Here is a 26,865-nt window from a genome sequence, read left to right as displayed (position 1 = left end):
GCCCTCCCCTTGCATAAGGAGTACTGTTTTCCACTTGTGCAAAGCCACCACTGCAAAACTTTCATTGTAATTCTTAAGAATATGGCATGTATTATGTTCGTTTCATCACATAAATGTTGTGTTCAGTAATCATTTAAATTTATAAGTATAAATACTTACGAGTATCCCCAGCACTAGAAATGATGCTGCACGCTAGGGGGCTCATCAGTGATGATGAATTTTCCAGAAAGTCTTTAATTGGGTAATGTGTATAGGGGAGTTTTGAAAACTTGAGATGTCCTAGTGTGGTCTAATTTAGCATGATTGTTTTACTTTCATTTAGTAGAAAATGCTTTCATTTTGTAGAAACTGCCAAACTTGCCTGCTGTTTATTTGCAGTGGCATCCATTTATTCATTATTGAATTTATAGAATGGAAAATTTTCAGCTGAAAAATAAAAGCACTGGATTTTTTTCCTGGAAAATATTCTATTCTGCATCCCTGGTGCCTATGCATATCTTATTCTTAGAGTAAGAATAAAAGTTTGAAACAAAGCACGAACACTGTAGTCAAAAAAGGAAGGTTTATTGGGGCTTAAGACAGTATGGAACCTGAACACTTTTAGCAGAAACAGGAGAAAAAAATCATCCTTTGGAGAAAAAGCTCCAAGTATACATCTCTAACCTTTATTAGCAACAGGAAATTTGAATATTAGTTAACATAGCTTTTAATATCGGGAAAAAATCATGACACAGTAGGTGTCATTAGTAACTGTAGAAGAAATTAGCTTTTCTAAACTGAAATCCCTTTTTATTTATATCTTGCTTCATCTTAGTATATAAAATAAGTTTTGGATTATGCTAGTATTTTTCTAAGCAGTTCCTGGAAGATCCATAGCTTGTGATTATAATTCTTCTGTTTTCTGGACTCTAAACTGAAACTGAGCTCTCTCATTCTCCTTCAACCAGTTTTGTTTGGCAAAGTCTGTAAAAGGTTAAAATGTTCTGACATTCATTTCTAAAACTTACATCCCATGCTACGATCCAAATATGCTTGAATGGCTGTTGACATTAAACTCATTGATTATGAAGTGGGGATGAGCATCTTCTGACTGAAACTTCACCAGAACAGATGGGCACAAACCATGAAAGCCTTCTGAGCAGGTGCCCTTTCACTAGTCCAGATATGGTAATGATTCATCTATGGTTGGTAGTGCAACCATTTATTGCAGTAGATGCTGTTATCAATAAACAATATCTTAACTGGAGTTGAGTTGCATAATTGTGGCTAGCATTAAAAGGCAGAGAAAACAATAGCTCTGCTTGCAAGGAGATGGCTTATTCAAGAAGCAAGCTGTTGACCATAGATGTATAATGCTTTTTTCTATGTTGTGTGCTCAACTAAAGTAGCTTACAGAGAGCTTGTAGGTGGTTTCCCATCCAGGCACTGACCAGAACTAGACTAGCTAAGCTTCAGCAAGGTTCTTCTTGTGTCTTCTAACCATAACCTAGGTTAGGACTTCTGAGTTGCACTTAGTCTCAGCTCTTCATTGAAGCTCCTCGCTGACTATTAAGGAAAACTTGCTTTAGATGTAAGAAAGAGATGTACGTATATTGGTTGAGTTCTATTGATATTTCAGATCAGAAACTTGCTGGCATGATTGCAAATTAGCTAAATCGTACTAGTAATAAGACTGTTGCTGGTGAGATGCTAAATTTCTTTGATCTGTATAGTTTCTTAATAGGCGCTATTTGCCTGAAGCTGACTCCCCCCCTCTTAAGAAGTCTGAAGAATCCAAACCTTGGGAAATGGAATATACTAAAAAGATTGAACCTCCAAAGTCCTGGGAAATGCTTGTTGACATGGAAGAACGGGAACAGAAGAAGCGGAAACAAGAATCTGTAAAAACTCTGGAATCTGTAAGGCAGCAGGGGAAGAAATTGGAACTCTCAAGGCCTTGGGAAGCTCATCTTAAGGAAAATGACAACGATGATTGCAAGCAAGAAATTCCAAAGCCTTGGCTAACTCAGGTTAGGGAACAGCAGGACTCTCCTAAACATTGGATGACCAAAATTAAGCAAGATTCAGAACAAAAGCAGGATATGCCAAAACCTTGGATAACCAAAGCTAAGGAAGATTCAGAACAAAGGCAGGAGACTCCAAAAACATGGGTGGCTCAAACAAGAGTGGAAACAGTACAAAACCCAGAGCCTGTGAAGCCTTGGGGTGCATGCGTTAGAGAGGACACGGAGCAAAAGAAACCAGAACCTGCAAAGCAATGGGTATTGCACATTGGACAAGAGGTGGAGCAAAAACCCCAACCCCCAAAGGTTTGGGAAACATCTGAGGGACCACGGCAAGCACTTCAACAGCCATTACAGAATCCTCCAAAGATCTTGGGAGCTGGAAATCTTGTGCCAAAGGAGCAATCTGGGCCAAAGAAGCCTGATTTGGAAGCCAAAGAAGTGAGTTGGAATAAGCAGTAGCATTGTCCCATACAAGTTTGTGATACTAAATCTGCAGTTTAAGGTGGTGATGTATCTATAGGTTCAGAGATACATTGTCAATGCGCAGGTTCTTTTTCCCCCATAGTAGTCTAAATGAAACAATGGTTTCATTTTGCATAATTACCCTTGGCTAATGTTGCAGGGCTGTGCTTTCGGCTCCTGGATATCCAGCATGTTCTTGCCACTGCAGGGAACGCTTTACCAAAATGTAAATTTCATCCACAAATTCTTTTGACTAAAAGGTTATGGCGTATAAACCTTATAGCACTTGCGTCTCTCCCTGTTATCAGTGTCTACTGGAACTCACAATGATAATATATGTTAAAATAAAATCTGGCTGAAATTCAGTTGCTGGAATAGAATATTCTGGAGGAGTGTTCTCATTTTTTTGTAATGGTGTTCCATGTAGAATCTCTACTGAAGAAAAATAGACTTTTTCAGCATTTCGTACTGTGTTAATGGGAGGCTTCAAATGGTAAAGTGACATGGCTTGGACATAATAGTAAACCCTGATTTTTGGTTACTTGCATGCGCTTTGGACTCCCCCCGTTGAACAAGAGATATTGGAAGCTTTTACTCCTGCTTTCAAACAAAAACAGTTCCCTTATTGTAAATGAACTCAAAACTGGTTTCTTTGAACATACCGTGATCAAATTACGATTTCACAGCCTGACTCTAAGGAACCACAGTTTCCAGAGTGAGTAGGGAGCTGTGCTTTGTTCTGAAGCAGAAGCTTCTGGTCCCCTTCTTCTGGCTGCATGAGGGGGAAGGGTACTGTGTGCTCTTGAGGCTTACATGTATAAGTGGGAAACAATAATTTACCATTATGTTCAAATTGGCTAAGTATGTTAGAACACTACTGAATAGATTGGACTCCCTTTAATATCTTAAATAAATTTCCCTCTGGATATGGCATAGCTGAGGTGGATCTTGGTAGCTGGGGACCACAAAGAACCACAGAGAAGAGGTATGATTTCTGAAACGTGATTTTTAAAAAATCTGGGTCAGATTTGAGTTCTAATTGATTAGATTTGCATAGGAGTAAATAGTATTTCTGATTTGAAAAAGAAGTGTTGATCCACGTCATAGCAGATACAATCTTAGAGGCATTCATTCTTTAAGAATTTTTATGCATGCATAATCTGCTGATTAAGAAAGTTTTTAATTGACTTGATTAAGTATTGTAGCCCTAATAAGAAAGATGCATCTTGTTCTAGCTAAGATATTTCAATATTAGGCATTGGTTTTTAATTAGCTTGTATATAAATAGCTATTTGTCATGGATATCACAGATGTAAGATCGGTGTAGTATGTTCTTATAGTCAGCATGTAGAGCTAAATTCGGCCAAAATTGAGCTTCTCAGCGAAAAATATTTAGGGGACGAAATAAACTAAGGCTAAAAGTGTATAAATAGTTTGACGGCTTCAGGACATCATTCAGAGCATTGCTGTTTACAAACCTGGAAGATGATGGATGTTCAAAAATGACGAAGGAATATACACCTCCAAATTAGGGGAAAACCAAGAATTTTCTTTTCCATAACTTTTCCTGGGAGGATTATGAACCTGCAAGAAGACTTTAATAGACATTGTGGTTCTTTTCCTTTTAAATGTTTTCTCAAGAAGGAAGGAAGAGAAGTGAGATTATGTCTCACTTGCTATCCTGAGCATTTAGGCTACATAGACTACAAGCCTGCTGATGTGCAGTGGCTGAGATTAGATTCACTGAGATTTGTAGGGGGACTGACTTCTACTTACAAAATCAGTTTGGCAAAACTTCTAAATACTTTTTAATCTAGAGACGAGAGAGCAGACTGAAGCTCGAATCTGACGTGAAACAAGTGGGTAAAGTAAACTACCACTGGGTGATGGCAATTGGGTTTCCAAAAGTGAGCTGATCTCGTATTGTCTGTAACACTCACTTCTCTGGTGTATTTGCATAAAAGGTGTGTTTCCACTGATGTGGGTATTTCGAATGGATCTAGAAACTAAGTTGAATCAACACTTTTTGTGGGTATTGTGCAAAAACACACTTTAGTAACTAAGGTTAACAAATGCAAACAACTGTTAGTTTTTAACATTGGAATACTTTTGGTAACTCTGGCTTCCAATTTGCTGCTATGTTATATTCTAATGCAATTCTTATTTTAAATAGGATGGAAAAACAAATGGACTGAGTGGACAAGGCATTGATGCTGTAAAGAAAAGAGAGAGCCCTCAGTCAGTTGGACAATCCTGTAAACTACCTAGGAGCCTCCAAAACAGCCTGCAGGTGTGCTAGCCTGATCATGCTGATCACTGAGAGTGCTTTGGAATACTTAAGCTAAGATTCCAAACTAAGATTCCTGACATCTGCTGTAATATTTCCTGTATGAAGTATCCTACTTTGATTCTTTTCAGGGAGAGTAAGCAGTGTCATAGAAGAAGGTTGGCCTGGATCCTAATTGCCATAAGGAGACATCAGCTTACAGAATTTGGGGTTTCTGCCCTTCCTGCCTGATGTGTTCCTGAAATCAGAATGCAGTCCAGAACAAACTGGGCACTAGTGTAGAGGACTGCAACAGGAAGAGGGAATTGATGGATTTCTCTATTCATTGTGTGTGCAAAATTGCCTTCCGTTTATATAGAAGTGCTGTTGGATCCAAGCCAATCTGTTAACTCCTACTGCATTTTGAAGGGTGTAGTATTATAATGGAAAGTATGACCGAACTGGTGCAAGATTCCTCCACTTGATTTCAAGCGGTTCCCCCCTCCCAATGCAGTCCTGTACAGTGCAGCCTGCAATATTAAATAGAACCCCTCGGCCCTCTGGAGAGACCTTTTTTGGCATGTAGAAGGAGCTGCAGGGTGAAGAAGAGGGAAAGGGAAAAACCACGTGTACAAGTTGTCTTCTCGCCCGACGTTGGATGCAGACCACTGAATTAGGCTTTTAGCTTACTACCTACCCCAGGCTCACTGTTTGAGTCAGTCCAATTTCTGGCCAGTGTTCTTAGACTTTGAATCTTTTGGGGGAAGGGAGCTCCGCAGTTGTAGAGCAGACAAATTGAAAAACGTGATCAAAATGTTTCTTTAAAAGCATGCCTATCTGTGATGCCAGATTTAACATGCTTCCATGGCTAGGGGATTTATGTACAACTTAAGCTGAGGTTAAAGAGCCATTGGCAGAACACCTCCCAGTGGTCTCCATATGTAATTATGTTTCTAGAAAAGTGTGGGTTACTCTTTGTATGAGCTGCAGTAAGATGGAATAAGTCCAAACAGGAGCGTTAACATTTAAAAAGTGAAACAGCTAGAGGATCACGTTGCAATCAGCTCTTACAAAAATACTTGAGATTTAGCAAGACAGAGCTAAAATAACACACATTATTCTGGTTTACAGTTTAGGATAGGTCCCACCATCCCTTCTACTTCAAAAATCTGAAATCGGGTTCCAAGGAGTACTGCAAAACTGGATGGTCATAATCCTAGAAACTTTTGACTTTTTACATGGCGTTAAGACATTGGAAACTGTTTTTTTCAGATCTCATTTTGAGTTCTGTTTAAAATTCTGTTGCCAGTGTTCAAAGATTATATGTGGCGACTGTGGTTACTGTTCTTCCAGCAGAATCTAAAAATTTGGTGAATATGCTGCAACTGACTTGTGCTATTTTTTTTTAAAAAAATTGCTCACTTAAAAGAACAGCAGAGTATGAGAGTTGCAAACATTCATGAGATTCCTTCTTTTCTGTGAATAAAAAATCCCATTACTGTATTCAGGCTCTAGCAAGTATTAGGGCTTGCCTAACAAATGGATGAATTACTTTTTAATCTCATCCTGTTTCATGATGCCTGTTATGTCATGAATTAATTGCTATTGACTAGACTAGACTGAATGGTAAAAGGCATAATGGACTGCTGGGTTCCTCCCAGTGATGCTGTGTTGTTTAATATAAGCCTTAACATTAGGGCAAACTTTGCCATAAGTAGTCTTGTTTGGTGTAAACTTGTCCTGCTCTTGTTTCTGGGCTTTACTTAAAAATAGTCAAGGACTGAAAGATCTTACTACTGGAATAAAGTGAAGAGAGTTAGAAAATACCAGTAAAATCTAAAATCAAGCTTGAAATTAGCTTTTCAGGTGGCCTTCTCTAGAAATCACATTTATTTGGCAACTCTTCAGGTTTTCTGAAATTAGTATGTTAAAAAACAGTTTTTTTATCAATCTAAATGTAAGGGAAGCATATGCTATGAAGTTGTCATTTCTTAACATTTACAAATAATCCAATAAAAAGAACTTCAAATAAAGCTTTGAATTTATTACTGTTTACTACTTAAACCATGCTACATTCCCCTCCACCTATCAAATATTTCAATTCAATTATTGTTAGGTGTTGGAAATACTCTTTAGATATGTATGCAGCATCTCAGATTAACATGGCATGTTTTAGCTTTGCTTACTAAAGTAAAATCAACATGCTAAATAGATCTTCATCGATTTAAGGCCACAGAACATTTTTGTGTTACATTTCCCCCCCCAGAAAGCCCACATTTCCACCTAAATAGATATTAAAGCTGCTTGGACAGCAATCCTAAACTCCAAGGAGGGTAGCTGAGGGGGCTGTTGGTTGCTGTAGACCTCTTCCTACAGCAGAAGAAAGGGAGGCCTGTGGGTGGAGGCTTTACTGCTGCAATGGTGGAAGGTTTCTTGGTGTAGTTTCTGCTCCATGTGGTAGGCCTCAAACATAGGGCATTCTAGCGGGGATGCCTTGGATTGTCTATATTCAAAGCCCCCCTTGTCCCATGACATGTCCCCCAGAAAGGTGGGATAGTTATCTATCTACTGGTTTGTGCTGGTAGGAAAGAAATATTGTTAAATATTTTTAAAGGGCCAAATTAGAGGATAGAAAAATTCCCCACACACCTGCCCCGAGTGGCACAATCCAGCAGGCTTAGGAAGTGGCCATTTCTCTGCCATGGAATCTTCCCTCATTGCCACCTTAGGATTTCTCAGACTGAGCTGTCTTGAGTTTCAGAACTGGAACTGAGTTTGTGGGATTCAGTACTCTGCACATCACTTAGTTCTGCCTCAAACATTTTGAAACATATCTGTATTTATTTATTACATTTATATACTGCCCCATAGCCGAAGCTCTCTGGGCGGTTTACAGCAACTCTGGGCAGTTTGTTTGATTTCTCTTACCTTGTAGATTTAAGCTTGGATACTCATACAAATATTATGGGTTATAATTAGGATGAGGTGGGCATTCTAAGTGATATGCAACATGCACCTAGACTTATTGCTAACGTACAGAATGAAATTGATACATAACAAGCAGCTAAACTTGTTTGCCGTTTCAAATAGATGCACAAAGCCCAAGATGGCTCTATAAATTATAAATGGTTCATAGCAGTGGTATGGAAACTTTGATAGGCTGTTGGACATGTTGAGTTTGTATATAACGAATATAGTCTGGCTCATATTACATGGCTCTCTAAACAAGGCCGTGCCCCATCGATGAGTGGAGGTGACAGAAAGGGCTATACAGATGAGTGGTGAGCCCCCCTCTGCACACTTCTTCCATTCAAGTCTCACTTTTGCTGTCTAATGCTGGCTGAGAGAAGTACCTGAGAAGAATATACAGTTCACCCTCCCTGCCGTCATCAGTCTCGAATATGAATAGGGAAGACCCGAGTTCAGAGCATCTTGATAGCCTTCATCTGTGAATGGTTTGGAATATAATTTGGGTAGTGGCTTGAGATGGTGGAAGTAGGTACTACTCCTAAACTTGCTGTGAAGTTTAAGTTAGAATTTGCTAGGAACAAAAAAATAAGTTTTATGGTTAAGATACCTTACATGTCCTTCTGCCAAGTTCCAACATATCTCTTTGGCACTATCTGAAATGCTCTTTTATGTGGTGCATATGTGAATATAATATAATAGTTGAAGCTACAGTATTGTCATGGATGCACTTTTGTGTGTGTAACTTGACATTCACATTGGGACTTCATTTTACCTGTCAAGCGTTAGAAGTTGCTACATTAAAAAAAACTAGCAGAGTTGTATAGAAGCATGTTTCTCATTTGGGCAGGGGTCTACAAATTTTGTCTTATTAGGAGCCCATTGTTTGCTGAGCACAGAGGTGTCTTGCCTTGTTTTGGTCTTAGGAGAAAACAAACTGCTCACGCCTCTTACTGCTTTTTCACCCTCAATCCTCTGAGCGTGCCATAAAACTTGTGGGGGGAGAGAGGAGGTTAGATCTTGTAAATTGTAGTAACGAGGGTGGCTAATGTATCTCACAGGGGAGGACATTGCAAAGGTGAGGAGCCACCACTGAGAAGGTGGGTAAAATTAGTCATGGGGCAGTAAGGGGAAATCACCTAAGGAGTTCATGCCTCAGGTTTGTATCTGACCACAACTGGGTTGCTCTACTTGAACATGGTACTAGTTTCTATTTGCTGTAATTGGACTGAACAGTGGCTTAGGCCTTTCTGCTACAAGATAACCATAGCATTGCTAATTGTAATGGTCAATATCTAAACTACTTACATTTTGAAACATCTGGATAAGGCTCTCATTAACAATGGCACAGCGGTTGTAGGCTTTGCTGTCACATAGCATTGATTTTTCTTAAACTTAGATGTTCATGGATAGAAAATGTCAAGCAGATGGAATAAATCTTGAATAGTCACTACTTCTGCTTAATTCCCTTATGTGGTACCATCTCATTTTCTAAATCTCAAGTGGAATGTACAACACTTAGGAATCCTCTACTCCCGTGGAGGTGGGTTTTGAAACTAAAGAACTATTCAAACGCTGAACATCTCCAGAAACAGCTCATAATCTTAGCAGCAGAACTATGTTGAAAAATCAGAAAGTAGTTCTGTAAAAATACTCGCTCATGAAGAAAAAATGCATGGACTCTGGCTTGTTAAAATAGTCACTGGAAAAGGAGCATATATACTGAAAATGGCATTTCTAGGATATGGCTCTAAAGTCCTGTCTTAACATTGTATAACTGCAGCACAACCCTATGTATGCTCACTTGAAAGTAAGCATGGAGTTTTTCTCCTAGTAAAGGTGTTTAGAATGGAAGGCTAAAGTAAAACGAGTTATATATTGTGAAAATGTTCTTTATATTAGGGATAGCCATTGCGGTCCTCTCCAGATGTTTCGGGCTGCAATTTGAATTGCCCTTAACCATTGGCCATGCTGGAAGGGGCTGATGGGAGTTGGGCTCCAACATCTGGAAGGCACCATGTTGGCTGCTCCTGCTCTAGTTGACTTCAGCACCACTAAAGACTTTAATCCATGCAACAGATCCTGCAAAAACATTTTGGGAACTATTCTGAATAGTTCAATGAACATTTTCCTCACTGCTTTCTTCTTTTTTTATTATTCTGTTAGGTGCCTAAACCTGTACATCAACCGGCTGCAGAGTTTTGTTCTACTACTAGTCTTCCAAAGGACCCGGTATTAAGAAGGGAAAAACTACAGGTTCTGATGACTCAAATACAAGGGACCTATAATTTCATGCAAGTAAGTTTTCCTATCTAACATGGTAACACTCGTTTGGGAGTAAGATTGGTGCCTAACGGATGAATGCAACGAAAAATGAAAGGGAGGACATCTCATCGGTGTTAAAGTCTTAAATGTTTTAAAGGCATGCATTTGGAATGGTTAAGCCCCTTCATAGCTTAAAATACACTACAAAATATGTAAACTGTTACTCATAGAATAATAGAGTTGGAAGGGACCTATAAGGTTATGGATTCCAACTCCTTGCTCAATGCAGGAATCCAAGTTAAAGCATACCTGAAACATGGCTGTCCAGCTGCCTCTTGAATGCCTCCAGTGTTGGAGAGCCCATCACCTCCCTAGAGGATTGGTTCCATTGTCGTACTGCTCTAACAGTTAGGGAGTTTTTCCTGATGTTCAGCCGAAATCTGGCTTCTTGTAACTTGAGCCCATTGTTCTGTGCCCTGCACTCTGTCCTGAACTCTGGGATGGCCCTTCTCTGTATGACAACCTTTCAAGTACTTGAAGAGTGCTACTGTATCTCCCCTTAGTCTGTCTTCTTAAGACATGCCTAGTTTGTTCATTCTCTCCTCATAGGGCTTTGTTTCCAGTTCCCTTGTTGCCCTCCTCTGAACCTGTTTCAATTTGCCTGCATCTTTCTTAAAGTGCCATGTCCAGAACTGGACACAGTACTTTAGATGAGGCCTACTAGTTGCAAATAGAGGGGGACTAGTACATGATTTGGAAACTATACTTATGTTAATGCAGCCTAAAATGCTATTTGCCTTTCTTGCAGCCACATCACACTGTTGGCTCATATTCGTTTGATTAAAACAATTCCAAGATCCTTCTGGCATGTAGTATTGCTGAGCCACATACACCCCATCTTTTAATTGCATTTCATTTCTTTTTCCTAGGTGTAGAACTTTGCACATATCCCTGTTAAAATTCATTCTGTTTTCAGTCCAGTGCTCCAGCCTGTCAAAATCACTTTGAATTTTGTGTCTGCCTTCCACAGTATTGACAGTCCCTTTGAATTCTGTGTCATTTGCATATTTGATAAGCATTCCTTGCACCTCCTCATCCAAGTCATTAATAAAAATGTTGAAGAGCACTGGGCCCTGGACTGAGCCCTATGGTACCCCATTCATTACTCTTTATCTCCAGATAGATTCTTGCTTTTTTCAAGAGGCCTGTAACCTTTTTGTCTTTAAGGACTCTCTACTGGACTTTGACAAACCTTCACAAAGTGCTGTTTGTCCATCTCAAGCACCTTTAATTGATTCGACAGGTAATTATAGCTGTCGTTAGTGATGAACAAGGAAGACCATATTGTATTTGTTCTATATATCTGTTGGTCATTTTTGTACAATGGAGAGAAAACCTTGTGTAGAACTAGTTCTTAAATCTACCGGACTGAAAACATTGGGTAGATGCGATTAGGCTAGCAGTCTTTCATGATATAGATTGAAAACATTGTATGTAAACTTTAAGTTTGTGTTCATGATTTGCCTAAAGCCTCTATTTCTATTAAGCATTAAATGGGGGGGGGAAAGGATTAAAACAAACCTTGTTTTTTTATTACATTGCATCCAAAATTTATTTTTTTAAATGAAGAAATTGAGTTCTTAGCGATTATACTGGAGCAGAACTTCATTCTTGCTAATAAAATTTTTGGAGAGATTTCTGTCTTTGAATTTCAGTTTAAAAGGCTTTGAAACTTGGTCTTTACACTTGACACAAAATAAATGTAAATGTACTGCCTTCAAGTCGATTCTGACTTATGGCGACCCTATGAATAGGGTTTTCATGAGGCTGAGAGGCAATGACTGGCCTAAGGTCACCCAGTGAGCTTCATGGCTATGTGGGGATTCGAACCCTGGTCTCCCAGGTTGTAGTCCAACACCTTAACCACTACACCACACTGGCTCTCTTGACTTGACACAGTTATTAAATGAGAACTAATTCTCTTAAATGTGACACCTTAGGTGTCAGTATTGTCTTAGTGGATTATCAGAAGGCAGGCATACAATATTATGAAACTTAGTAGTAGTTCAACTTTCAGGCACTTGAAGAGCACTTTCAAGTGTAAAAAGAGTATAACCAAATGTTATTTCACTTCGTAGCTTCTAGTGAACAGCTTTCAAGCCAAAATGATTTCCCTGAGCAACCGGTACAGGTAAGAATGATAAGTAGCCATTTCTCACAATGCATGTCAAGCAACTAAAGTTGATTATTTAGATTGTATTTTTGTATCTTGATGGCATAAACTGCCTTGAATAAAAGATGGGGATGTAAATGTAACTTTCGATTAAACCATTTTTATTAGGCTCAATGGCTAAGAACCATGGTACTGGTCCCATGCATATAGTGGAACTTCTGATGTATCTGCCATGCAGCCTGGATGGTGCTGCTTTTTAAGAAACAGCTTCTCAAACTAACGGATTCTCAAAGCAGTTTTTAGTCTTGATGAGGGTGCATTGGGACTTGCCTAAAGTAGCATTTTCTAGTTCTTTGGAGTCTGGTCCACAGATTCTGTGACTCCATGTACATGTTGTGACTGTTCCAACAATGAGGCCTAATTCAGACACTGCAGCAAAACACTCCATTATCATGTATTCACGTTCTGTCTCAGGTTCATGGTAACCATAATTTGCCATAAACTTTGGTTTCCAATTCTGGTTTGGAGTTAACTGCCTTATGCTTACCATTTACCTGATTTGGGCATCATGGCAAACTGATTCCTTGAAACCAGGAAGTGAAGGAGGAAGTTTGGAGTGTGCAAGGGGAGGAGGAAGCATACAAGACCAAAGCCAGTTCCCAACAGCATTTGGCTGTCTCATCTGAACTGGGGCTGAGGCTGTCGGGAAAGAGAAGTAGTTGATCCTCTTTGAGTTCATTGATATGAGCCAGTAGAAAAGGTGGCAGGCCTCTTTAATGCTCCTAATAGCTAGAAACATATTAACATGTTGGTATAAACAGTTGTGTTTAAACTTGAATAGTTCCATCTATTACCAAATTATGAGCTTACATTCTTTTGGAATTAAAGGGTTAAAATGTTGCACGGAGCAAAGACTTGCTTCATGGCTGACTATAAGTTCAGGTCTTAGGAAAGAATTTTAATCCAAGTTAATTCTGTGTAGCAGTACTCTTCAAAATCAACCAGTCCTAGCTATGTCTACATGATATAAGAGAGCACCCAGTGGTAAAATATTTCAGTTGGCAGAGGCTGGAATAGTAACTTTTCCATGAGTTGGTTCAAACTATATCTGAAATCTGCCTTTTATATCTTAAAAACTTCACCTTATGTGTGCATTTATTGTCAGACTGCTGTTTCTCCTATAACCTTGCATGGCTCAACCACCTCCTTAGCTTCTGACAATACACCGTCTGGATCTGAAACTGAACTTGGGACACCACAGGTAAAACAAACACTGATTCTTTTTTTGGAGTTTGCTGTTGACCCTGGTTCACATGTTGCCCTCTTAGTGAGACAATGCTTATATTCGACCTCCCCACCACTGGTATTAATTTCTGAGATGTGGGACAGACACACATTGATACTGATACTGAAGGAGCCAGGTTAGTGTGCAGTAGTGCTGGTTGACTGCTAGAGAGAGAGAGAAAAACAGGACTTTAAGCAAGCGATGGGAGCAAACTGCAAATTTTTCCTAGAGGCCATTGTTTCCTCCTTCTATCCCATAATGGACATCCACTGAAGGTAATATGAGTATAATGTCACTAAATACTACAGAGGCTTGCCTTAAAAAAAAAAAAAAAAAAGCAAACAAGCCAGAGTTACAGGAGGGGAAGTGTAATGCCTTCCTTTCCCTGCTAGCTTTCTTTCAGTTGACATTCTGGGCACATGTTTGCTCCATTGTGTGAAGAAACCCCTAGTGGAGAAAGCATCTAAGCCAGCTCCTGGTTTGTTTCCTCGTTGCACTATAGGGAGGAGTGAAATGCAGTTTGCATGACATGCTGCTTGTTCACATTAAGCCATAATTTCAAATAAACAATGGTTTATGTGATATATACGAATCAGGGCTAGAACTTATTTTTGTGAGTCCCTGTAACACAGAATGAGAGTATAGCCTTTTAAAAATGAGTGGAAGGTCCAGGTTGGGCACTGGCCGAGAGCCCCGGCGGCTGGTGCTGGGAGGGTGGAGCTCCCAAAATTGTTGCATATGCACACTGCATGCACACACACACCCCATCACCCAAGGTGGCAGTGGGGCGTCAACACCCACCGCCATCTTGGGTAATGGCAGGTTTGTGTGTGCAGCACAGTAGTGCGGCAAACCAGGTTGTTGCGCGGCCTATTTAAGCCTGCACAGGCTGCATGGGGGAGGTGTTGCCTCAGAGGTTGGAGCTCCTGCACCACAATCTGGGCCAGCATCAGGTTGAAGGGTGCAGTCGTAAATCATGTCCTGCAACCTGACACTGGCCCAGATTGTGGTGCAGGAGCTCCAACCTCTGAGGCAACACCTCCCCCATGCAGCCTGTGCAGGCTTAAATAGGCCGCGCAACAACCTGGTTTGCCGCACTACTGTGCTGCACACACAAACCTGCCATTACCCAAGATGGCGGTGGGTGTTGACGCCCCACTGCCACCTTGGGTGATGGGGTGTGTGTGTGCATGCAGTGTGCATATGCAACAATTTGGGAGGTCACATGGTTGGACCTATTTAAGCCTGTACAGGCTACATGGGAGGTTGGTGAAGGCCCACTGCTGGTCTGGTGTCATCCCTGGGAAGGTTTTACATTTACAGTATTGCACTTCCTTTAGTAAATTGAAGTTCTGTTAATATAAACTTGATCAATTTTAAGTAAGGCAGATTGTTCAATAAACCTTGGCTAACTACCCTTTTTAAAAAAAATCTCTGATTGGATTGACTCTTTTTCAGGAAGAGTTCTTCCCAAAGAAATGGACTTGATTAATTATAATATAGTTACATATTGCATGACAGTTAAATGACTGCAGTAGCTAAAAATGTAACATGATTTTGTAATTGGCACTTGACCAATTAAGAAATGGACCTAGCTACATGGGAAGCTGAAATCCAGAGTACTGCTGTCTGCAGTGTTACTCGGTGATGCAGGGAAACTGATAGATATCGAATAAGGAAGTGACTACAGTAACTTCTTGGGCATTGTGTGGATACTTCACAATTTGCCTGGAGTTAGAACATCAGGGAATTAACTTCTAGTAGATTTATACTGTCATCACTCCCATTGGGTAAGATTTGCTGGGAAGGGAAGTAAGTGAAATACAATCATTTTTTGGGGTGTGCAGTGTTGACTGAGAAGGAAAGGTTTTTTGTCTGTTGGTCATTACGGCTGAGCATGTTGTAAGAATGATGCCCTTGGATTCTTTTCAAAGTATCCCAAAATTCAGTGTTCAAGCACGTAGCAAAAGATTACAAGCTGTGCAATCAGCTTTCTGTAATAGTAGTCTGGACACCTTTTCTTGCAAGCCAGTTGACATTTTAAGTGGCTAATAACTATCTGCTTGTATCTCCAGATATCTGTTTCAAATTCTGAGTCTGAGAACTTCAGCCCACCCCAGTCTGTGTATCAGACAAGCCAAGGGATTTCTGAGCCATTAATGCCTCAAAAAACTGAAATTGCTCAGGTGAGTTTGATGCATACTGTAAGATCTTCGGTTTGATACGAAACATATATTTCTGCAGTTATTTATTGCAGGGATAGCAAATGTGGTGCTCTCCAGATGATGTTTGACTGCAATGCCCATCAACCCCAGGCAGCATGATCAATGGTCAGGGATGATGGGAATTGTAGTTCAGCAACATCTGGAGGGCACCACGTTGGCTATCTCTGAGCTATTGCTGTGTAATATAGATCATCTGGAGAACTGTCCACAAATGTTCACAGCAGCCAGAGTTGTCATTCACTTGGAACGAATAGAATTGCTCCAATAATTAAGAAGGTAAACCTAGCAACAAATTTTAATGTAAGTTGATTAGGGGCTATGTTCATGTTAAACTGCATGTGAACATTTAAAGAGGTAACATGTCTAGTTCAGGCATGTCTGACATAGTCAGCAGAGACAAATGGAAATTCTGAATGCACAGCAAGAACAGTAAGCACAAGCTATTGTATTCTTTGCTATGCCCAACTGTTGGCTTGCAACTACTGATGTTTGACAGCCTAGGATTTAACAACTTAAATGAGTGACACTAGAATGACAGTGTGACACTGTTATTTCTTTCCTTCAAGGCTTCTGTTCCTCTTTCAAGTGAATCACAGATACCATTGACATCATCAAGAGCTACTATGTCACCAGTGCCCCAGGGGAAGGTTTTCCAGTCTTCTTCACCAAGTAGCAGTGTTAGCATGAAAGCACCTCCCTTTCAGGCTATGCAGACTGTGAGTACATTGGCTATCTAGGCATATGTAACTAGATAGGAGGGCAAAGTCTATACATAGAAGAGTAAGGGCTAAATCCAAGTTCCCCTCCTGCATAATAAGCAGTTGGCTATAGAGGTTATGTATTCTGGAAAAAACTAACTGTCCTTGACAGATGCAAATGTGTTTACTGTAGGTTTGCAAGAGAAGCAGTCTCTGAAGGATCCCTTGGCAATTGTATTTAGACCTCATTATTAATTTGCTGAAGTTCTTACTTGAAGTTCTGCAGCTGAGACTAGAACTTCAGTGAACTAGGAGTAATAACTTCGACACCTAGTGGAAATTACAAATTCCTGGTAGAATGTGATATAGATAAGGCGATGGATCTCTGGGCTTCCTCCTAGTGCAATACTTAACTTACACTGAAAAATACTTTAAAATTTTGCTCTGTAGAGCCTATACCCTCGCATGAGATGGGGCAGTAAATACTAGGTTATGCTTGTGGCCTATAGAAACTCTGTAGAAAATACTCACGTTTTTTGCATAATGGACTCTGTTGCAGGTGTTCAAAGTGAATGCACCTTTGCCACCTCGTAGGGAGCAGGATACAAAAGAGAACTCTTTGCATCCTACAGGATATAATCAGAATTTTTCTACAGCAAGTACGCAGACTCCACCCCAGTGTAAACTGCAGTCTACTCAAAATGTTGAGCAAACCACTTTCTCTCAAGAGTCCCTGGCAAATGGTAAGAACACCACCAATGCAAGAATGGCAATGGGGAGATAAGTGGATATGGAGATCAATTGGTTGATAACCCAGTGAAGGGAGTTCTCTACAATATTGAACTCAAATGACTTTAACGGACTCTGCTAGCGGCTATAAACTAGGAAAGTAAAGTAGCTTAACATTATCCAACTACCCACCTCCAAGGGGAAATGAACTTACCTGACATGTGATTAGGATTCTGCTAAAGGAAATCTGGGCCGTTCATACAGGCATTCTTGTCTCAATTGCTACTGCTTTCATTTACTTGGATAGGATGAAGGAACTTTGCTTCTAACAGTTGAATTGTCCTTTGTAATGAGGTCAGACCTACTTCTCTTGTCGCTTCTTCTTCCCCTGTATCTAATCAACTTTTCCACTCCAACCTGCATGAAACTCTTCCTCTGCAGAATCATGGGCATTAATGTAATTAGGGCTACATTAGAACTTCCTCTGTACAGCAATCCTTTGACAACGGTCAAAACTTTTCTTTCGCTTCTAGATGTCAGCTTTTGCTAGAAGCTGTAAAAGCTATTGTGAGTGGCTGGGCTCACAAGTCAGAATACAAATCCCACACAAACCACATGTTTGGATGGAAGGGAGTGGGGAGAGAAGGTGATCCCCATGCTGATTGTTGCCAGTGTTGTCTTCAGGCGCAGTAGTAGCTCACAACTCCAACAGATACATTCTGTCCTGGGAGGTGTTTACCTTTTAACCGTGGTTCCTCGCTGTGATGTTGGGAAGTGCTTCTAAACATACGGCAGAACTAAAGAACTTCCAGTGCTCTGGCTACCTGAGGGACTTCCTGTAGCCTACAATGGTGTGGTGATATAATATACTTGTGCCAATTTTGTGTATTGTACTTCTCTCAATTCCTTAGATGTCATAGATGTGGCTTTATAGTTCTTTATGCTTCTCTCAAGGGGAATAAAAATTACAAGAGTAGTAATAATAGCAATAATTATCTTGCTTATGAATCTCTTCCTATGAAGCATCTCAAAGCAATTTACAACACAATAAAAACGTATAAAACAATTGCATGTACAAAAAAGTTACATATAAAACAAACTACTACATAAATAAAATCAATTTTAATTCCAGTACAGTAGGGCCCCGCTTTTCGGCGTTCTGCTAATATGGTGCCAGCGGGGCGATCAGCTGGAGCGGGGGCTGGAGTTCCCTACTCTCCAGGTAATCATGCTGGAGGAGGGGAAGATCAGCTGGAGCGTGCTACAGCTGATCTCTTCTGGTGGAATCAGACTTCTGCTCGAGCTGATCGCGCCCAAGGAGGGGAAGATCTGATCTTTTCCTCCTCTGGTGGGATCAGTGGGTTAGGTTCCAGACCCCCATGCTACAGCTGATCGCCTTTTTGGCGCTTTTTGCTTTTCGGTGGGGGTCTGGAACCCAACCTGCCGTATGAGTGGGGCCCTACTGTATAAACGCCAACTGGAACAACAACCTCCACTTAGGTTTGTTGAACGTAATGATTCCTGTAATGTGTAGCTGAAAAGTTATAAACTGCCAAGTGAGCAATGCAAAATGCATGCTGCTTCTAAACATAGATCTGTTAAAGTAGCATATGAAGCAACTTCCTGAGTGGCATAGCTTAGTAATGGAAGTGATTAGAGACTGACCTCAAAAGCCAGTGCTTTGTCAATTGCACTGGTTCCTGGTTTATCTGTGTCAAATTCAACATGTTTGTCTTGACCTTCTTAAACCCCTTCATGGCTTGGGGCAGAGTACCTGAAAGATTGCATATCTCCACATGTACCCTACTGATACTTTGAGATCCTCATCAGGAGCACTTCTCCGGGTCCCCTGCTACCTGAGGTGTGTTGGATGGTTACTGGGGAGAGGGCCTTTTCAGTGGTGGTGCCGCAGCTTAGAATGCTTTCTTCCAGATGCCCTCTAATGCCTCCGCTATGGAAGATAAGGCTGTGTTCTGTCTACACTGAATAGTTGTTGGGAATTGCAATTGGGGATAGTGCTGTCACTTGTGAGCTTCTCAAAGGCATCTGGATAGCCACTATGAATAAAATGGTGCACTAGCTGGACCTTTGGCCTGACTCAGCAGGGCTCTTATGTCCTTCTGGGGCCAGGTAAAGATTTTGTTAGGCTTTCAACTTTGGTTGCTGTTTTTTATTTGGGCTATTTATGTTGTTTTTACTGTGCTTAATGCATTTTTAAATGTCTTATTTTATGGTGTTAAATTATTGTAAACAGTCATATATTAGAAGGGGGATTATAGATTTAACAACAATAAAAAATCCTAAATATTGCTCCTCACAGCTTGTGATGAAGGAAGATTGTGGGAAATAGCAGCATTAACTAATTGTTATGATAAGCATAATTAGATTCTCAAGAGGCAGATAGGTATCTATCTCTGAAAAAGTTTGGTTTATTGAAGCTCTATATTCATGAAGGTGGTTTAACCATAACTGGCAGCAATAGGGGAGATATTCCTAGCTGTTCAAGTTAAAGGTTGATTGAATTTATTTTTTTACTGTCTTTCATAGCAAGTTGTGCCCAAAGTGGCTTACAATAAACATTCAAAATATGATGCATTAGGGTAGGAGAGAGAAGTCAGTTTACAGAACATAAGAATGAATTCAAATAGAACAAAAACCAAAAATTTAACAAACCTAAAATAAATTACAAAAGAAATAATCTAGGTTTAAATAAGTGCAAAGCAAAAGAAAGAAAGACTTGCAAGTAATCCTGAAAGTCTTCAACTAAAGGTGGAAAAAATAAGGGAAACTCGTACTTTCATGCAAAGAATTAAGAGTATTTTTTAAAGTACTTCTCATCTTAAGCAGGTAATTACCAGGTTGAGGGAGCTGTTCCTGTAAGCAATGGTAGCCTCACCTTTTATGCAGCACAGACAACCACTTTCCCTAGACCACCTCAACCTTTTGTTACAAGCCGTGGATCAGTCAGAGGCTCCCTACGAGGTGCAAGATCAGTGACCAATTCATACCGCTCTCCTGGTGGCTATAAAGGTATGTACAGTTCTTGTGGAAACATTTTCCAGTGGATATATCTTCACATTAGACAAGTAGAATAAAGCTGATCAATTAAAACAAACCTTTTAAGTAGAGACCTTATCCCCATCTGTGTTGGAATTGCTTTTTAATAAGTTTCTAAAGCTTTTTTAAAACATGTTTTAAAGATGTTTTGTTTTGATATGTTTTAAAGTCTGTTTTTATGATATTTTAAAGTGGTTTTTAGTGCTTTTGTTTGCCACCCTGGGCTCCTACAGGGAGGAAGGGTGGGATATAAATCAAATAAATAAAACTGTACTAAAGGGCAGACTGCAGAATTTAACTGGACTTGTTTCTTTAATATTAGACATATTGGGTTGGATCCAAAACTGTATGAGTGAACTGTTGCTTGAACAGCAGGGCTTTCCTGTCTCCTCTCCAATGTAATCCCATGTTATGTCTCATGGAATTGGGACCTTCCTGGCTCTAGCATAGAGGCTGAGGTTGGCAAGGAGGCAAATGTTAAAATTGGGCAGAGCACAGTGCACAATTGGAGTGGACATAGAGATGTGAAGACCTGGAAAACTGGAAAATTAGGCTTTTCCCCAGATTTCCCCCCCAACCCTTCACATCTCTAGGGAGGCAGCAGGGAGGCAGCAAGGAAGCCCCATTGCATAAGTGACCCTCTGCTTGTGCAGTTGTGCATCAAACCCATTTGTGGTGGTCTGTTGTAAGCTTCCTGATGGCTTCTTTTAAAGGTGAAAAGGTAGGGAGCCACTAGGCAGCTTACAAGTGCCAAAAATAAAACTCTTAGAAAGTTGACCCATTACTTAAAAAGCAAGCCCCAGTTTTGCTTAACAGTCATTTTTGCTATATTGTAGCATGTCAAAGGGAGAAAATGCTTAAGTCCAAAGATCAAAGCAGCACAGGTTGTCCACATCTAGTTCAATTTTGACCACAACTGGAAACGAATAGTTGGTAGCAATTCCTGGACTAGTGCTTGGATGCTATTTGGTGTTTCAAACTATATTAAAATCTCTATTTAAGTGTTAATGACCCTAAATAACTTGGGTTCTAAGGCATGTACTCAAATTGAAATCAGATACATTGATATTTAGCATTGTTCCTCTGCTTGGCTGGCTGCTAAAGTGAGTCATAAACTCCTTAACTTTCCAACATCAAAGAAGTTCCCTAACGCTCTGCTTACTGGACAAATTTCCTTACCAGTCAAACATTTGGTTATGTCCAGGAGTCAGAATATCACTGTACTTGGCAGCGTATTGGGTATCTGTCCTGCCACTAGGAGGAAACTACCACAGATGACCCAAATAGCAAACTGTCAAATCATTTTAGTTCTTAAACATCTTAGTAGGATAAAAAGCTTTCATATTTTATTCCAGCAGGTTTTGAAGCTTACAGGGGATCATCTTCCGTTCCTAATGGCACCTATGGCCAATTGCAGCTTCCTGGCAGAGATTATTCTCCAGTGCAGTATCCTCAGAGGGTAATGACTTTGCAAGCTTTGTAGCTTTACAAAAGCATGCTTAACCCTTAGTGGTGGTGTCCTGGGTCCTGTTCATAAGCAAAGAACAAATACTTATTTGCACATAACTGGATTAAGGTGTTTTTATAAATTTGACTCGTTCCATTGAGAGGAGTATTATAATGTATCATTTAGAAAGTTAATTGAAATGTCATCTAGAAAGGACCAGATTAGGTGTGGGTAACCTTTGGCCATCCAGATGTTGCTGATGTACAACTCTCATCAGCCCCAGCAAGCATGGCCAATGGACAGGGATGATGGGAGTTGTAGTTCAGCCACATCTGGAGGGTCAAAGCTTCCCCACACTTGAGCTCAATTAGTATACACACAGTTCGTAGTTTCCATCCCAACTGTGAAAATATGACTGATGTTTGGGTTTATGTTCCTCAAATCTATTGAATTAATGTGTGTGACATGGGACCATCTTCCTTGCCAAACTCCCAGTGTGTTGACGGTGATTCAAGGAATATATACTCATACAAATATAATGAAGCACCTTCAGTGAACTGCGGTGATGCTGAAAAAGAGATGGCCATGTTCTCAGTTGAGCACAGGAGTTGTCCAAGTGGATTATAATCTGTCCTTCTGTTTAAAAGGTAGGAAATGCATAACCAGATTTTTCTCCCCTGGAGTCCTTGCTCGCTACTGGTTTATTAGTTTGTGGCCAGTGAAGCAATGCAAGACATAACATTTTTCCAAATGGAATCACATAGGAGATATATACTGGTTCCTGGTGACCCCTTCTGCTATCACCCCTTTCAAATCCCATTTCTTCTTATGGAGTCCCCCCTTATTAAAAAAAATTAAAAAAGCTCTCCTGGCTGATACCATTAAGAAGCTGGCAACCAAGACCAACACAAATTCTCTATACAAGCCACCAGGATCATTTCTTTATTTTCAGAGAAACAACTTGTGATGTGAACAAAGAAACAAGTGAAGGCCACTCAACCTAAAACAAAAAAGGGCCTGCATTAACACCTGCCAACACCATTACATCTCATCATACACTCCACATTGGCAGCCTTCTCTACAAATGCTCCAGTCCATGAGATTTGCCATGTGAACATCTGGTCCCCGGCCAGTACACTCCACACACCATTACAAGCTAGACAAATTAAGCGCCTTTGGAAGATTTGAGCTTCAACACTTGAACACTTTCTCAGCTTTCCATGCATCCACCTGACCCACACATAGGACAGCAGCTATTATACAACCCACTTCCAACTAAGAACAGAACTTGGGTAACTCATGAACTTTTTTGGTTTTTTAAGTGTATGGAGTCTCCAATGGCACACCCCAGTAGGTGGCTGCCACAATTTCACACAGGCACCCCAGTTGCCTGGAGATCCCCTTTTTATGAGCATACAATTTGTGCAAACAGTAGGCGCAGCCACACTGCTTTCTTCTTTCCTTTCTTCATTCTTCAGTCTGTCTGATTTTTTTTTACTAATGATTACTACATAGTTTCTACAACAAGCTCTGCCTTGGGCAGAACTGAGGGATCAGTAGAGGAAAAGGTCTCCTGGTGAAAAATCTGATCATACCTTCCAAGTAGTAGGGGGTGGATCATAACCCACTTGGACATCTCCTACATCCAATAAAAAGCAACATTCATGGTGAGTGCCAACACTCTGATTTAAAGTGCATCTCAATAATTCCGGTGGAAATTTAACTATGTTGGGACACAGGTGACTTAACCCCATTTAAAAATATTGATTTGTGAATATATGAAAACACTGCCAGCTGACAGTGACAATAAGAACATTCCAGCAACCCTAATTTTAAACATATAAATTTATATAGGCAGTCCATATGTTCAAATAAGTATCTAAGTGAGATTGATTTTAAGCCATGTGTTCAAATGTGAAAAAGGGCAGTGAGAACCTTAAACCAATGAGCGGTAGGTGGTCACCTTCCATTTTGATGTCTTCCAGGCAGCAACAGACTTCAATTCAGGAATAGTACATTTCTTCTCTCCCCTCACAACTGCCTGAAGTAGATGTTGGATGGCTGCAAATATTGCCTGGCTGCGCTTAACTAAATAGAAAAAAAATGTTTGTGTCCTTCTAGGATGTGAATTACCAACAGAACTATAAGCGAGGAGGTATTAATAGTGGTCGGGCTAACTCAAGAGGTAAGGCTATTTCTAACATTGCTTAAAATGCATTTGTGTACTTACAGATACAGCATAATATTTGAAATAAAACAGCATTGGGCTACATCCCGTAGTGATTAGATGTTCAAATATGCTTGGCACTGAATATATGTTTGGCTGGGATCAACAGTCTTTTGCAGAGTATATGCTTCATTTCTGCATGCGAGATGAATTTGTTTCTGGCCCAGGAGGGCATCCAGTGTTTGACTCTTCCAACTCCAATAGAGGCAGGATTTGTAGAGCTATTAAACATACTGGGGGGGTAGGGAAGAGCTGCTGTTTCTATGGAGTTCTTATCCTTCTCTCCCTCATAGAGGGATGCTCATGTCACATTTTCATCTCATTTACTTGTGAAGCAAGGAGGATATGTCATATAACCTTAGTTCTCTAGGAAATGTCATCATTCCTGCTCTGAAAGGTTTTGGAACTGTGCTCCTTTCTGTTGCCCCTTCACTACACCACTGGCTTTTTCCTCTGAGCTGCATCTAATTTGTCCTTCAGGGTGACCCCTGTTCTCTCTTCTTAGTTCCACGAATTCTGTTCCTCTTGCATTTTTGATTTAATACTTTGCTTTTAGTTGAGATAGATTTCTTCAGCCGGAGCACATGTGCATACACAAACATGCACACACACATGCACACACACATGTGCACGAAGCTGCTGTAAGTTCCAACTCCTCTGGTGCATGGAGCTGCCCATTCCTGGATGTTCTGTTCTGTTCTGTTTGAGAAGGAAACTTTTTGGCCCAGCAATGTTCCTCATCTCCCTTCTCCATAGTTATATGGAGATATCATTATCTCCATGTCATATGAAGAAAAGAACTGGAAAACCTTCTGTTGAGATCATAAATAGCTTACATAAACACTTTGGCAGTTCAGAGCAACCAGTGAGCAACTCTTTCAATGTAACTTCTTGTTTCTCAAAGAAGTATGTATGCATAAGTGATTTAAAGTGTATTAAAGCTGTATGCATAAGTGATTTCAAGTAGCCTTAATGGTTAGGTACAGGCTGTCAAGCAAAAGTGCTGAAATAATTCCAGTTTAGCCATGTTAGCAGCTCAGTGCAGATTTTATAAAATCCTGAAAGCTTCTGTATTTTAGGTTACAGGCAAGAAAACAGACAGGAAGAGAATTGCTCATCAGGTAGAGCTCGCGGTAGAGCTCACGTTAGAGAATACTTCAGAAGAAGGGAATTGAGGAAAACTGAGAGAAATGGGAAAGAAGCAGAGAGTCTGAAAGCAATCTTGTAGCCGCCAGGATGCACCAGTTGAGCTAGTGTTCATTAACAGTACAGTTGATATTGGTAACTTGGTTTTCTACATTAAATAAACAGACATTTTTCAGATGTGTCCTTTCTTATTAGTAAGAATAATGCATCCCCAAAGTGTATTTTCTGTGCTATAGCTAGACAGTTAACTAATTTTATCTTGATTTTCAAGGTGAGCAAGTAGCCACTGCATATTCAACATAATCTACAGATTTCTAACAGTGCTACTGTACCTAATATCAGAACAAATGCAAATGTATCTTAACCCCTGCTACTCATTTTGGGTGAAGACAGGCTTAAATAATTTCAGTGTTGCACTTCCTGTGGAACTCACCATGTATCTGACACACATGCAGCTTTCATATTGGGGAGGTGGGAAACATGTTCTCATTAAGAGCAAATCTGGATGTGCATAGGTCTGATTGTTGTGCCCTTCTGTTTGTCATGAAGCAATTTCTCTTCATAGTGCACCAGCCCTTTCAGTCAGGAAGCTACTATGCTAATTTGGATGCAGTTTTGCCATTTTAGTGAAGCTTTTTAAAATGCTGGAGCAAAGTAAGCATGATTAGTGTCTGTGTAAAGGAATACAGCACAGTTGGCTTGCAGCATGAGGGACACTCTCAGTCTAGAGGTTGTACATGTGATAGTTGAGTGAAGCTGGAGTTATTTTGCAGCTGAGAAACCCACATTCACTTCTCTCTGAAGGTGTATCCATCTCCACTCTCAGTTTGAAGAAAAATGAATATGAATTGCAATAACTAGGTGCAAGTCTGTTTAGTCACTAGTATATAAAGTTAAGTTTTTCAGGCAACTTGGTTTAGAAGTGCTTGAAAAAGGGAAGCTGAAGAGTCCTGAAAATACTGAATTTAAGGTTACTTCAAAACTAATCATTGCTCATGATCTTCAACAGCAGGATGGAGCGATTCATCTCAGGTGAGCAGCCCAGAACGTGACAGTGAAGCCTTTAACAGTGGGGACTCTGGGCAGGGTGACTCCCGCAGCATCACTCCTGCTGATATGCCAGTGACAAGCCAAACAGCTACCATACTACCTGTGCACGTCTATCCCCTCCCACAGCAGATGAGAGTTGCCTTTTCTGCTGCTAGAACTTCTAACTTGGCTCCTGGAACTTTAGACCAACCTATTGTGTTTGACCTCCTGTTAAACAATCTTGGTGAAACTTTTGATATCCAGCTAGGTCGGTTCAATTGTCCTGTGAATGGTACCTATGTGTTCATCTTCCATATGCTGAAGCTGGCTGTGAATGTTCCACTGTATGTGAACCTGATGAAAAATGAAGAGGTTCTAGTATCTGCATACGCCAATGATGGGGCTCCAGATCATGAGACTGCTAGTAATCATGCAGTCCTCCAGCTTTTTCAAGGAGACCAGATTTGGCTACGCCTCCATAGAGGAGCTATTTATGGAAGTAGTTGGAAATACTCTACGTTCTCAGGATACCTGCTGTATCAAGACTGAATGTTTGTTTACAATAAAGCTGCTCCAAACAATGTGGTGAAGGAAGGTGAAAGCTGGGAAGACTAGTTTTGCACTGCATACTGACTGCTTTAAAACACACACACACGCACCCCTCTGAAATGGGATATGGTGATCTGTCTTGCAATGAGATAGAGTTGGGTCAGCACTAATGTGGCACTTTATCATTTGTGATGTAGCCTTGATAGTAAAGCTGTGAATGTATGTTTGCACTTCTCCTTGAACTGTAATTATCAGCTTACTATGCTACTCAGAATTTGCCTCGAGTCTAGGCTATTGACAATGCCTTGTGCCTCAATAAAAAAACTTAATCTGC

General features: G+C 40.3%; 1 protein-coding gene across 10 annotated transcripts in view; it reads left to right on the top strand.

The window, feature by feature from the left end:
- The window catches only part of CAPRIN2 (caprin family member 2), a 41,324-nt gene extending 14,459 nt beyond the window's left edge, over positions 1 to 26,865 (top strand). For 4 of the 10 annotated variants that reach the window (XM_061638687.1, XM_061638688.1, XM_061638685.1 and 1 more), the window contains exons 9-22: positions 1,713 to 2,444; positions 4,286 to 4,327; positions 4,642 to 4,758; positions 9,868 to 9,999; positions 11,194 to 11,269; positions 12,105 to 12,157; positions 13,305 to 13,400; positions 15,500 to 15,610; positions 16,216 to 16,365; positions 16,907 to 17,090; positions 19,921 to 20,106; positions 21,489 to 21,592; positions 23,702 to 23,765; positions 25,963 to 26,865. In XM_061638687.1, coding sequence (XP_061494671.1) covers positions 1,713 to 2,444; positions 4,286 to 4,327; positions 4,642 to 4,758; positions 9,868 to 9,999; positions 11,194 to 11,269; positions 12,105 to 12,157; positions 13,305 to 13,400; positions 15,500 to 15,610; positions 16,216 to 16,365; positions 16,907 to 17,090; positions 19,921 to 20,106; positions 21,489 to 21,592; positions 23,702 to 23,765; positions 25,963 to 26,531 — 2,616 coding nt within the window. In that variant the 3' untranslated portion in view covers positions 26,532 to 26,865. Of the gene's footprint in view, positions 1 to 1,712; positions 2,445 to 4,285; positions 4,328 to 4,641; positions 4,759 to 9,867; positions 10,000 to 11,193; positions 11,270 to 12,104; positions 12,158 to 13,304; positions 13,401 to 15,499; positions 15,611 to 16,215; positions 16,366 to 16,906; positions 17,091 to 19,920; positions 20,107 to 21,488; positions 21,593 to 23,701; positions 23,766 to 24,886; positions 25,089 to 25,962 lie in introns of all 10 variants that reach the window. The other 6 variants (XR_009764375.1, XM_061638684.1, XM_061638683.1 and 3 more) reach the window with 6 other exon arrangements.

This window comes from Rhineura floridana, chromosome 8 (assembly GCF_030035675.1).
Source record: "Rhineura floridana isolate rRhiFlo1 chromosome 8, rRhiFlo1.hap2, whole genome shotgun sequence".
NCBI lineage: Eukaryota > Metazoa > Chordata > Lepidosauria > Squamata > Rhineuridae > Rhineura > Rhineura floridana.
This window is presented reverse-complemented; position numbering and strand designations above follow the sequence as displayed.